The 14,655-nt window shown below is 33.6% G+C and overlaps 1 protein-coding gene across 1 annotated transcript; it reads left to right on the forward strand.

Annotated features, from left to right (window-relative positions):
• Positions 1–8,899: 8,899 nt before the first annotated feature.
• On the forward strand, positions 8,900–9,829 carry LOC110199601 (olfactory receptor 8K1-like). The gene has a single exon (XM_020974472.2). It carries the CDS (start codon positions 8,900–8,902, stop codon positions 9,827–9,829), a length of 930 nt encoding a protein of 309 aa, XP_020830131.1.
• The last annotated feature ends 4,826 nt before the right edge of the window (positions 9,830–14,655 follow it).

Below are 14,655 nucleotides of genomic sequence, written 5' to 3' on the forward strand. Positions count from 1 at the left end.
GGATTTTCTCAATGTCCAATGTAGAGATTCGTTCCAATTCTTTCTTTTTGCAGAAAAATAATCTCTTGTAATAATTGCAGAGAGAATGATTTTGTTTATTTTTACATTTTACATTAAAAAAAACAAAAAAAGTCATGTTCCATATAATTATAAGGAGAGAATTTTTGTCAGGAAAAGATAACAACTCTTTTAGTTACAGTTTTCTTGTGTGGGAGAATCAATTGATTAACAAGCACGTAGAAAATTCTGCTGACAAGTAATTTGTTAAATTTGGGCCTAAGAAGATGAACAAAAAGTGGTTCATGCCATTAACAAATTTACATTTTATGAAGGGAAACAATCCCTGACTGCACCTATATTGGTAGAAAAATTCTAGCACATCCAAGGCATATTAATTTTGGGCTTCCTTCTATTTCATTTCCCATGCCTATCCCCTTTACATTCTGCTATATACTGGAAGCATTCCCAATACATTCTTGATCTGGGGATCTTATGTACAATCTATTTCCCTGTATTTAGTAATTTGAGCAAGGACTGAAATAAGACAATTGCAGATTGCAGTGAATCTATCATATCAAAGATCAAGAGAATATGTGGATGGAAGAATGGCAATCCTGTCTTAGTAATTGATACAACTCCTGAAAAATAAGAAAAGTGTCATTCAAACTTACTGTTAGCTTCATTGAATTTCTACTATTGAAGAGATATATGAAAATAATTAATACCGTGATTTCAATGCCTCCCTTAGAAGTGTATTAAAGCTTGGCCCTCTTTTAAAAGGTACCTTTCATCAAGGAACCTCGTCTTCCCCAAATCCCAGATTTTATGACTAGATAGCCACAGACAGCTAATGACTCAGGGAGCTCTGCTGTGTAGAACAAAAACAAGGAGAAAATACACTAATAAATAGGAATTTGAAATGATGGTTCACATGGAAGTTCTGTTCTATTTTGAAGGACTCAACTTTTTATCATGAACATTGGAACTGAACAGCAGACAAAGTCAACTGATTCTACTGATAAAAGGTCTAGCAGCTAGGATACTGTTCCAGGCTGTTCTTCTTGCAGTGAATTTTCTTGACAAGATTAAGATGATATACCATTGTGAGATAATTCTAAAGAAGGAAAAATAATAATGGTAATGTACAGAAATATGAAATTCATCTGGGACACTGGATAGAAGTGGTATGCTAAAGAAAGCCATGGACACACCCACACAAATTCACTCAGGACCAGAGAAGCTAATATCAGTTGTAGGATGCAGAACATCACAAAAAAGGTAGAGTCATCTCTGCCCAGTGTCTAACACTTTCAAGACAGCATGACATTAATAATTCAAACAGGCTTGTGAAAAAACAAAATCTGGACACAAATTATCAAAGGCAATTATAATTATTTATTTAAAGGAAAAGAATGACAGTCAAGTGAACGATCAATAGGAAAAGGATATTTTGAGATATTAACAACTTTACAATATCTTTGGAATAGTAAAATGGGCAATGTTTTTGTATAGAATGTAATGCAGTCTAAGTGAAACATAGAGGCCAATGGAGATTTGAGAAGAAAAGAATTATTCTAGCCATGAATCTTTTTTATTTACCAATGTAGATATTAGTTGCATCTAGTAGTTAAGGTGAATTTAATTTAGTGCGGCATATTTGAGAAAATAAAAGTCAGGCCACCAAAGCTGCGATCTAAGACTCATTCCACGGTTGAGTAGATTTTATTCTCCAATGTTTGTATCTGTAGATGAGGGTCAGGGCTAGAGGTGGGGTACAGAAGTGTCTTTGTTCATAGAATTTTTTGTTCATGGCAAAAATGTAATGGGGAGGGGAAAGAAAGGAGTATATGATTGATCCCTGATTCTTCGAGAGAGTTAAATCACTGTGTACCACTGGTTAAAAAATGCAAAAGTAGATGACTGGGAAATTCTAAGTTATATTCATGAAGAATTCAACTCTATAGCTCATTGTTAAATAAGTCTGATGAAATGATTTTTTTGTGTAAGAACTCATTTTTTGTTAAAAACACTGGGAGCTCTATAAGGTAGTTTGTTTGAAACTGGGTGTAGAGTATAACCTTATGAATAGATAACAAGGTACACAACAGAGGGAGTACCAGGCCTAGCAGCAGAAGGCCTGAGTTCAAATCCAGCCTAGATATTTCCTAGTTGTGTGATTCTTACCAAGCCTTTTAAGCAGCTTCAGTTTCCTTATTTATAAAATGAGGATAATGTTGGTACCTCTCTCCCAGGATTGTTATGAAGATCAAATGAGAAAAAAATTGGGAATGCACAATGTCTGCCACATAATAATTGCTATTTAAATATTATTATTTTTGTTGTTATTAATATAATATTATATTCTATAATTAATTCAAAATGTTTTTATGACATAGACATAAAAGGCAAATAATGAAACAAAAATTGAAGAGGACAAGAACCATTATTGTGGCTGCCAGTGAAGCAATCTGTAAGTATTTAGGAACAAGCCCTCTGTGATGTACACTTCTGTAGACACTGGAAATACAAAGACAATAGCAAACAAATGAATAAATACACAAATGAATAAATGAAGTTGATAGAGTTCATAGGTGTGAGAGCCAGGACTTGAGCCTAAAACTTCATGTTTCTAAGATTAGCCCACCATCCAATTTGCAACACAACCAATTATAGTCTTTCTTTCCCAAAAAGAGGTGTCAAATAATAAACATAGAGAAAGGATTATTGTTGTTGTTGTTCAATCATTTCAGCCATGTCTGCCCTTTTATGACCTCATTTTGGGCTTTCTTGGCAAAGATTGTAGAGTAGTTGTCCATTTCCTTCTCCAGCTCATTTTACAAATAAGCAACTGAGGCAAACAGTTTTATGTGACTTGCCCAGTGTCACAAAACTGAAAAGTGTCTGATGACAGATTTGATATCAAAAAGATGAGTTTTCTTGACTTAAGACATGGCACTCTATCTACTGCACTGCCTAGTGACCATAGAGAGTGGATATTGTTTCTCAAAGAATAATCCACTTTTCTGTGATAGAGATTCAATAGGCATAAGAATGCTTTATATAAATATACCCAATAAATGTGTGTCAATGATGGTTACTAGGATGATCACCTATTATTTCAAAAAAGTTTTGCATTAGGCGTTAATATAGCTCTTCCTAATTTTGAATTCATGCACAATGCATATAATTTGAAATATATTATGGCTATTGTTTAAGTAAATAATTTACAAAATGGAAAAATATGAAGTAATCTTCATTATTGAAAGGACTAGGATGACCACCTTTTTTCTTCATAGGAAATTGATGGGCCTCGGTGCATTGCTGAGTATTAATTCACTGCTAAGACCTATAGTGAGGGAAATACTGTCAAATGAAGATCTAAGCAGAATTCTAGGTAGTGTTCATTCAGATCATTATAAAAATATCATGCTTTCAAATTCTACAAGACAGAATGTAAAATTATTGTTGCCATTATGCATTTTTTTTTTAATCAAGCCCCAGGGAAGTGTTGCTTCAGCACACATGGGAATACATTACCTGGCAAAGAACATTATCTTCACTTAAACAGAAAGAATTCAAGACATAAATTTTTATTTTAATAATTAATGAGAATCATATTAAATAAGCAAGACTAATTGAACATGTTACATAATTATTGTCATTTGGAAAACATTCTGTCAATATAAAAAATGAAACTATTGCCTTTTTGGTTGCATCCTTGAAATTTCAAACCACTTTTTTACTTGTTCATTTTTTTTCCCCTCTAGCTCTTCAATCTTTGCCCCTTACATTCTTCCATTCTACTGGGAAGACTTAATGTATGTGTAAATATGGGATGTAGCTAAATTCATCAGAGAAAAAAAAAAGACAGTTTCAGATCTTAAACCAGATTTATATTAACCAAAAATATGTACCATAAGGGGGATATGGGCATAATCTGTATTATAATTTTAGATAAATAAGAAAACTTCTCACTGGAGAAGGTATCTATTTGTATTAATCCACAAAGTGAATTAGGAGCAAGATATGGATTATGACTTTCTGAATCGTGCATCTTTGTTCCAACCTAACACAATTTAAGACTACTGTTTTTGGTGCCTCCTCATCTTACTTACATATATCTTTGTGGTGCTAGACTGGATCTGCCTCCTCTCTCACTCAGCCAAGTCAGGCTTCTGCCAATTTATCCATTCTGACTCACTGAAAATTAGAACTGCCTCAAAGTGGAATGGACTGCCCTTAGAGTTAAAGAATTATTTCCTTTGACATTATTATGTTCCATGTATTTTAAAGCCATACAATAGTCCTTACAGGATTGTGATATTTAAAAAGATGACAATTTTCACACAAAGATAGATATAAACAAACATATAAATATTAATTGCAAATGCATAGGTTGAGCCAAAAAAATTTAAAAAAAAATTCAAATAATTTACTTATTCAATACCATCATAATCAAACTACCAAAAGATTATAAAGCTTATAAAAGTAATGACAAAATCCATCTGGCAATAAACAGGGAATCAATGAAAAAAAAGTAGAGGATGTTGGCTTAGCAATTTTAACATATATTACAGATTTAAACATATATTACAAAGCATTAATCATTTAAAAATGTGCTACTAAGTAAGAAATACAGTAGATGGTCTGTTCAGTAGATTAGGTAAAAAAATATATACAGATGTAAATGGCCATAGAAATCTAGCATTTGATTAATCTAGAGATCCAAGCTTTTGAGATAAGAGCTCACTATTTGACAAAAACTTCAGGAAAACTAGAAAGCAGCTGGCAGAAAGTAAACATAGAACCACTGTTTATCACCATACAACAAGATAAGGTCAAAATAGGTGTGTTTTAAGCATAAAGGATAATATTGTAATCAAATTAAGAGAGCACAGAAAAAATATTACTTGTGAAATCTATGGATAAGGGAAGATTTTATAACCAGAGGCAAGATCGAAGTAGGGAGAAGGGTAATTTTGATTTGGGGAAATTAAAAGAAAAAAGTTTTTACACAAACAAAACTAATGTAGGTAAAACAAAAAAGTTATAGGAAAGTAGGGGGGATTATAGCAAGTTTCTTTAATAAAAACCTCAATTCTCTAATATATAGGAAACTGAGTCAATTGTAGAAATATGAGAGTCATTCCTCAGTTGATAATTAGTCAAAGGTTACAAACAGACACTTTCCAGAAGAATACAAAGCTATCAATAATCACATTTTAAATTCTCTAATTTATTATTTATTAGAGAAATTCAAATCAAGGCAACCCTGAGGTACCACCTCACAGCTTTCAGAATGACTAACATAAAAGAAAAGAAAAATGACAAATGATAGAGGGGATGTGGAAAAATAGAGACACATGCACTGTTGGTGGAGTGATACACTGGTCCAACTGTTCTGTAAAACAGTTTAGAACTATACTATTATACAATTAGTCCTGATTACCATGTCAGAGTACCATTGAGTGAGGCTGTAGTTTATAAAATATAGCCATTGAAAAGTACTGGTAATAAATTTTTGAGGTTAATACAGTTGTGTGCCCCAAAATATATCTTGTAAATTATATTCATCTTTAATCTCTGCAACCATGTATTCCCCAAATCCCATATGCACTAAACATTGACATGAAAAATAATCAGTTACTGGGGGTGACCAAATCAGTGTTTATGTATGTATCTCTCTGAAGGACACTTAGGAGCACATCCTCTCCTCCAACAGGAACGTATTTTCATGCAAGAGCAATTCCTTGAAAAAGAATGAACTAGTATCTCTGTGCATTTTCCCCCTACACCCCACCCAAGCTACATTGCCCTTAATTAAGATATGCTCTATGTTATGTTTATTCTTGAGCTATATTTCAGGTCCCCTTTTCTCTTATGCCTTATCCACTTCCTTCTCTCCCAGTCTTCCCTATCACTTGTTAATGAAAGTTATTATTGATTTGATGTCCATTGTTTGAAATATTATTTTTTTTGCAATCTAAACTCATTAAGGGTTTTTTTTTTCTTAGCTCTGGCTAACCCACTAACTTCTCCTTAGACACAAATTGACTATCTACATAAATCTTTAATCTTTTGACAGCTTCACCTATGTGGTAGAAATATGGCACTGTGACTCCACTCATCAAAAACAAGGTTGCTAAAGGAACCCTATATCTTCCCAGAAGGGGCTATCTTATGCCAGAGGACTGTCACAAAACATATACCAAAACAGTTACAAAACTGTCTATAACTTTTCACCTAACAATACCAGTACAAGATCTGCATCCCAAAGACATCAAAGGAAAATGACCAATATGTACAAAAATCTTTATAGCAGCTCATTTTGTTGGGGTAAACAATTGGAAATTGAGGGAATACCCATAAATTGGAGAGTGACTCTTCAAGTTATGATATATGGTTTTGATGAAATACCACAGAATGGTTTTAGAAAACCTGGGAAGACTTATATGAATTGATGCAAGTTTAAATAATAAGAGCTTCAAGAATGTTATATTCAGTAACACCAATATTGTAATAATGATCAACAGTGACTTAGTTTCTCTGAGTAATATAAAGATCCATGGCAATTCCAAAAGAGTCTTGATGAAAAATACTCTCCTCCACAGTGAAAGAAGTGATGAAAATTGAATGCAGATTGAAATACATTTTTTTCACTTTATTTCCCTTCCTTTTTATTTCTGCAACCTAACTATATGAAAATATGTTTTGTGTTACTTCACACATATAATTGGTATCGTATTGCTTGCTTTTCCTATGAGTGAGGAAAAAAGTTTGAAGGAGGAAAATAATTTTAAACTAAATTTTAAAAAAAGATTATTAAAAATTCATCTAAAAATAAGATTATGGGTCTTAAAAAGATTAGAGTCATTAAGAAAAGTATACACACATTTAATAAATGTCTATCATAGACCGCTATTTGTGCTAAGCACTTTTCATACAATATCTCATTTGATTCTTACAATACAACTAGAAAGTGCTATTATTATCTCCATTTGAAAATTTAAGGAAGTGAGGCAAACAAATATTGTTATTTGCCCAAGGTTACACTGCTAAAAGTGTCTGAAAGCTTTTAAACTCAGTTCTTTCTGACATCAGGCCCAGGGATATACCCACTAATTTACTCAGGTACCTGATAAAAATGTCATTTGGTCATCACATGATGTATAGATGCTATTATTAGCCCTATTTTACTAGAAAGAAAAATAGGCAGAAAGAGGATAAATTGCTTGCAAAAATAATCAAACATCTAGTTTATTAAGGTTGATTAGGAATCAGTTCTTCTTAAGGAAAGGCCAAGTACACTATTCACTGCATCACCTAGCTCCCTCTAAAAAACCTTATAAACCTCTGAAGACAATCTAGCCTCCCCTTGGTTATTTTTTGTGCCCAACACCAAGTCTGTTTGTATTTATCTGCCCCAGAGATTCATCCAAAAGAGGCAAATTCTCCATCTTGCCCATCCAACTTTATGTTATATTCTGGGAACTTGATGGTCTTCATCTACTTGGCCTTTAGTGTGTGGATGATTACAATACACCATTTTGATTGGCTTCAGATCATTTTCACATGTCTTTGCAAGGTCCTTGGGCTTGATGCAACCAAAATATATCACCTGAAAACAGGAGCCTGGAAAATGATAGGTATTTAATGAATAATGTAATTAGGGAAACCTATAACCATTGTTTCATCTCTAGGTTTCCATGACATGATCCTATGCAATTCATTAAACTTCTCCAGTGCTCCAGGGACATAGCCTCATAGGGACTAAAAAACCCATAAAGTCTCCCTACAGTAACTGGTGGTAAAATAGCATGAACAAGCCACAGAAGATTCTACCTTCCTGATGAACAGGTAACATTATGTTTTGTCCATGAATTTTTCAGTGCCGCAGGTATCAAAATTTAGTCTAAGCAGTTCAGTTCAAAAAGCTGATTACTATGGCAACTGTGGGGGCAATTTAGGGGTGAATTCATTGAAATGGCATAACATTATTCTAGCAAAGCCAGAAGATGATAGCTCCTAGCTATGAACAATGTCACAGATGCTTTTCTGCAGTTGGATTAATCAAAAAGCTTTTGTCAAGGGGCACTGATTCCTAATAATATATGGAATCCCAGTGATCTTTGAGATCAATGTTATGTAAGTGGAGCTCATCTGAACATCAAATATAATTTTTAAAAGTATTTTCCTGTTTATGGGAATGAAAAACAACAAAATTATAAGCTTAGATCATTTTCACAATCCAAATATATGAGGTTTCCATGGATGCCATAAAATAAAAGACTGAATGAGGTAAAGAGCAGAATAAATTTTTCATCTTTACTTTCATGGTTTAAGACATTCATAAAAATGAAATTCCATCTTTTGGCACAGGTGATCACTTTGCAACTGATATTCATAGACAATGGCCCAACAACCAGGAGCAGAGGGTGACTTGGAAATGTGTTAAATGTGGTTCAATGTCCTATTAACCTTAAAGGCAATTTGATATGTTTTTCACCATAATTCCTCCATAAGGTGTCCTCATAGACTCTATTCTTATTTTGTATCTCATTATAGTCCTTTGACTCACTGATTAATTAAAATATTTTAAAATATATTCATAATATCACTTCCCATATGTTGGGAACAAGTAGTTTCATAATTTACTCTTTATTTTGTGAAATACAACCATACTCACTTAGCTCTTAGTGACAGAATGATGATATGGTATGAAATGATAAGAATTATTTGAATTTGAGTGAATCAACCTAAATTGATAAAAATCACACTAATTGAGTGAAAAGTTTCTGCTCATATTAATTAAGGTAGTTCTGACTAATTATCTATGCAAACAATACTCAAAGAAGGCTTATTTCTTTTATTCTCAGATTATCTTCCTTGGATAGAAGAAATGATCAACTCAAATGAAACCACAGAGAGCCAGGTGACTGAATTCATTCTCATGGGCATCACAAACCTTCCTGAGCTACAAGGCCCCCTCTTTATTGTCTTTTTCCTCAACTACATGGTCACAGCTCTAGGGAACCTCGGTATTATCATTCTAACTACTGTGGATTCCCACCTACAAACCCCCATGTACTTTTTCCTCAGGCATCTGGCATTTGTTGACCTTGGCTATTCCACAGCTATTGGGCCAAAAATGCTGGTTAGTTTCATAGAGGAGAAAAATGTCATTTCTTATAACGGATGTGCAATACAACTAGTTTTCATTGGGATATTTATCACAACTGAAATTTTTATCCTGTCAGCCATGGCCTATGATCGCTATGTGGCTATCTGTAAGCCTCTCCTATATATGGTCATCATGTCAGGAAGGGTATGTTGGATCTTGGTGGCTATCTCATACCTCTATAGCATAATGGTATGCCTAGTGATCACAACAAAGATTTTTGTGTCATCTTTCTGTAAATCAAACGTATTACAATATTTCTACTGTGACTGTATGTTTTTATTGTCCGTTATATGCTCAGACACAAGTGAGGCTGGACTAATCATTATGACCTTTTCTGCAATTAATTTGGTTTCTTCCCTCTTGATTATCCTTGTCTCCTACATACTCATTCTTATGACCATCCTCAGGATGAATTCATCTGAGGGCAGGCACAAAGCTTTCTCCACCTGTGGCTCTCATCTCACAGTGGTCATTCTATTCTATGGGACACTTCTCTTCATGTACCTGCAGCCCCAGTCTAGCCATTCCTTTGACACAGACAAGATGGCCTCTGTCTTTTATACTCTGGTTATCCCCATGCTCAACCCTTTAATCTACAGTTTAAGGAACAAAGAGGTGAAATATGCCTTGAAAAGACTGTTTAAATAATAATGTAAGTGTTTTTTTAGTTCCAAATGCAGAGTACAATTCCATTGCATTACAAGAATCACATAAATTTCTGCTATATTTCTTTGTCAACTTCTCCCTAATTCTCTCTTCAGCTAGAGGGGGGAAAAAGCATTTCTAATATGTAGTCAGATAATTATTTTTGTTTCTTAGCTTTTTTTTTAATTGACAAACTCCAGAAAACCCTAGTTTACTGGATCATTTAATTGAAAGAAGTATGAGAAGGTTTAATGCAAAATATCTCTTTAAAAAATCCATTTCATTACGTACTACAGTGGTTTGCGACCTAATTTTGGTTGAATTTTTCTTGTGTAGGAAAATTAATTAACAAGCATTCAGAAAGTGCTGGCACAAGATACTATCCTAGGTTTTGGGCATATACAGACTAAAAACAAATTCATTTTTGCCATCAGTGAACTTATATTTTATTAAAGTAAATAACATGTACATGAGACCCACACTGCCCACTGGAGCAGCCAGGCTAAGAAGTTTATTTTTATGATCCCAGCTTCCCTTCAACAACTTAGAGCCATTGCTTCTGTTCTTTGTGAATCAGAACAAGCTGTTTAACTCTAATAATTACTTATTTTTTGAAGAAAATTTCCATCTCCTCTCCTATTTTAAGTCTTAGATCTTTCATGCTTGTGCTAGAATGGAAAGAACACTGTGATATACAGGGTGTCCCAGTTCAGATTAAAATGAATGAAATTTTTTGGGACATTTTGTACAGTTTTGGGACCTAGGTTCAAATGACAGGTCTCTTACTTCTGATGTGTGATATTATTGATAACAAATTTATTCAGAAACATCTATAAAATGAGGGAGTCTGATCATACAAATTTTAAATGCCAATAGAATTAAAAATCTATAATTCCATGAACCTATACTTTCTGCTAACATAGTGTTTTCAAAGAGCACTTGCATATCATGTGCTTTTGTCTCAAATATTATTGTTTCCTCCCTCTCATCGCATTGGAGCTTATTGTCCACTGTGAACACTGTCACCCAAAATTGAACACAAAGTCATAAATGCTCTCTTCCCCCGGCAGAATGCAATCAGACTTTCACTTCCTAAGCCAAGATGCCATGTCTGTCTTAAATGAGATCACATTACCTTTCTTAGTTGATATATAATACCCTAAACTCATTCAACTTAGAATCCACTAAAAACTCCACATTTTCTTCAAAAGAATGCCTAAAAATATCTTATTAATTCTTCAATTATGAAGTTTTTAAAAGCCAGATCAAATATGATTTTAAATTGTTAGGAGAAGGTTCTCGGCTTGTATGGGGAAACAATCCTATCCCATGACCTCCCTTGTGATTTTACAAGCTCATTAAATAAGAAAGCATTTTATTTATCCATCTAATTATTTTGAACTTTCCCTTGCTTCTTCTAACTTCTAACTTCTACCAAAAAACTTCTAATTCATCATTATCACAACCTCTTCTATGATTATCTTTAATGAAAATGGACATGAAGAAATATCTTGGTCAGGTGGGGTGGGGAAGGAATTGGAAAATACTGACCTGAATATAGGAAATGATGAAGAGGGAGAGCACTATGGAATTGTCTAGTGATTTTGGTTTGAAATGTGTTAAAAATAAAATCCTAACAACTGTCTTTTTCTAACTAAAAATAACTGACCTGAATATAGGAAATCATGAAAAGGGAATTATTTCATTAAGAACAGTTTCATTACTACAATGTTTGAAAATGCAAACTTTCCATATTGACCTTGCTGATTCTTCAGCTTTGTATCCATTTCTATTGGAAAAAAAATTATTAGATGGTAACTCTATTCCCCAACAATAATCCATCCCAACTGCTCTCAAGCCGTGAGTTAAAAATCTATAAATGAGATCTTCACAATGGTAAAGTGGTCTTACATGGGGCAGTTGTTTACACTAGTTTTATTTTTTTGTCTGAATTCTCTGTTTCCTTTTAAATAGATTATTTCACAGTAGTGAGAATAATATAGAAGTGCTATCCTTAGACACATTTTAGGATAGGTCTAAGAAAAAAAGTATGAATAATAGCTGATATTTGTAGATAGAGTTCATAGACATCATCTCATTGAAACTTCACAATAACCTTCTGAAGTAGCTTTATTAGACATTTTAACACCATTTTACAGATGGAGAAATTGAGCCTCAGATAAGATCCAATAAAGTGCTGAAGTCATCTAGCCTATAAACATTAAGCACAAGTTTGGTACCAGGTATTCTGACTAAAGTACAACATTTTGCACCTCTCTCTCTTACACTAGGAAGCCTCTCAACTCAGGGAAATTTATTTCTAAATGCAATCATCATTTTCACAATTGCCATTACTATTTGTCATCATCAATCTTTTTTTTTCCTTCTTGTCCACTTCATGATTTTCATCAACATCATCATCATCATCATCGTCAAATACACATTTCCCTAACAATTACTCCTGTTCATACACTGGATCATGCACTGTGGTACATGCAAAGAAATATCCAGATCAGTGTTGTGTCATATTTAAAGTACTTGTGAAAGTCAAAGTGAAAATGAACGGGAAGTGAATATGGTTCTGTGAAGTATTGGGATCTAGATTCAATCAAAGGGAAATTAAAACTATATATGCATTGGGAAGTCTACATTAAGGCTACAATTGATGAATAAATATTTAATAAGCACCAGAAAGTGCCAAGCATTCAGCTAAATGCTGGGGATTAAAAAAAAATAAAAAGTAAAAGAGAGTCCCTGCCTTCAAGGAGTTGATGATCTAAAGGTGGAGACAATATTGAAACAAAGCAAATTATGTATAATATAAATAGGAAATAATCATTAAAGGGAAAGCACTTGAATAGCAAAGTTTGAGGAAGGCTTCCTATGGAAAATAGGAATTTAGTTAAAACTTAAAAGAGCCAGGGAGTGAGGAGGCAGAAGAGAGGAATGAAAATGTTTCAGTTATGCAATAATTGATAAGAGAATGCCCAGAGGTGAGAGATGGAGGATTTTGTTTGCAGATATAGGTAATTAAATCAGTGCCATTGGGTTGAAAAGTGGCAAGAAATATAGTTTCAGAAGACTGGAAAAGAAGGAGGGAGTTAGCTAGGAAAGGTTTCGGTTATTAGATCCAAAGTATTCTGACTGAAGGAAATATCACTTCCTGGAATATATTTATTAAGACCCCCAAATCGATTTGGATGAATTAATGAAAACATAATTTTTAAACATTTACTCTATACATAACACTGGGCTAAGCATCTGGGACACCAATAGAAGTGGAAGACAATCCATACCCTCAAGGAGCTCATATCTTAATAGATAAAGACAATCGCAAAATAATTTGTCATGTGTAAGTCAAATGGAAAGTGCTTGGAATACTTAAAGTACAGCACCAAAAAATATGATAATGCTCTTCTTTCACATGATTTTCATATGTCTTTCTTAGATAAAAACATACATTCAGTGGATGTTTCATCTCTTGGTCAATAGTTGTGTTTACAAAACATACTGAAGGAAATGCCAATTTACAACTCCAAAGCTGTTTCTTGGGGTGATAGTGGGGAAAAAACAAACAAACAAAACAACATAACTGGTTCTCAAACATTACTGCCACTCTCAGAGCACTTCTGATTACTTAACTATTTTTGAAAGGTGGTTATCTATGGATACTCATGGTGATGAGAAGTGTTGGCCCATTCTCTATAGTAACCACCCTCTAAGAGATAATGTCAGGGAACATGACTGAAACGAGGCTGGTTGTCTATATACTAGATCAGAAAATGATACTCAAGGTATATAAAAGGACTGCCTGATTCAAACTATCTCCCAAATCTTTAAAAGTGGGCCTTGCATGGGCTACCAACACCAGCCAACCTGTATCTGCCATTGTGATACTGAGCTGAATGTGCTTTCTCTCCTTTTCACTGAGCCGTGCCAATGAATTTGTAAATGAACTCAAACATGAAAACTCTGTCTGGCTTGGTCATGTAGGGAAACTCTACCATTTCCAAGTCATACATATTGGGAACCGTCTCCTAGTTAATTTCCAATGCCTGAGCCACTTAGATTTTGTTATATACTGGAGCCCAGCTTTGCCTTGCTTCCTTGTAGGGTTTTTTTTGTTGTTGTTCTCTGCTGTGTGCTTTTTTTACTTTATTTTCCCCTCCCTACCACACTAATGAGATCTACAATTAAGCATGGATACACACACACACACACACATGCATGCTCACATACACACACACACATATACATATATAAATGAACATAGACATATATGCTAACACATATATATATATATATATGTAAGACCATACTATGATCATTTATACTTGCTGAATCTGCTTTCTTTACATCTCCCCCATTTTCTTGAAGTTCCTGTCTTTTTGTTCTTCCATATGAACTTTGATATTTTTTTTTGTAACTCAGTAAGATTGGGGTATTTTTTAGGAACTTATTGAATGGCATTGAATAAAATACGAAAAACTGTCATTTTTTTATTACATTGGCTTTACCTACCCATGAACAAAAATATTACTTTAATTATTTAGATCTGGCTTTACTGGTATAAAAAAAGTGTTTTATATTTATATTTATATATTTCCTGTGTCTGTTTTGGCAGATATACTTTAAGCATTTTATATTGTCTAATTATTTTAAGTGGTCAAAAACAATATTGAATAATATTGCAGACCCATAGTGTAATTTCCCTATTTTTCTCTTTTGATTAAATTTCTTTTAGCTTTAACTTTGTCCAACATCATGATTACTACCCTTGTTTTTTTACATAATAAATTCTACTTCTGACCTTTATTTTATCTTTGTGT

Source organism: Phascolarctos cinereus, unplaced genomic scaffold, assembly GCF_003287225.1.
Source record: "Phascolarctos cinereus isolate Bilbo 61053 unplaced genomic scaffold, phaCin_HiC Scaffold_9;HRSCAF=440, whole genome shotgun sequence".
NCBI lineage: Eukaryota > Metazoa > Chordata > Mammalia > Diprotodontia > Phascolarctidae > Phascolarctos > Phascolarctos cinereus.

Bases quoted from the DNA above. Each gene is read 5' to 3' on its own strand.
- LOC110199601 (XM_020974472.2), top strand. From the start codon at position 8,900: ATGATCAACTCAAATGAAACCACAGAGAGCCAGGTGACTGAATTCATT.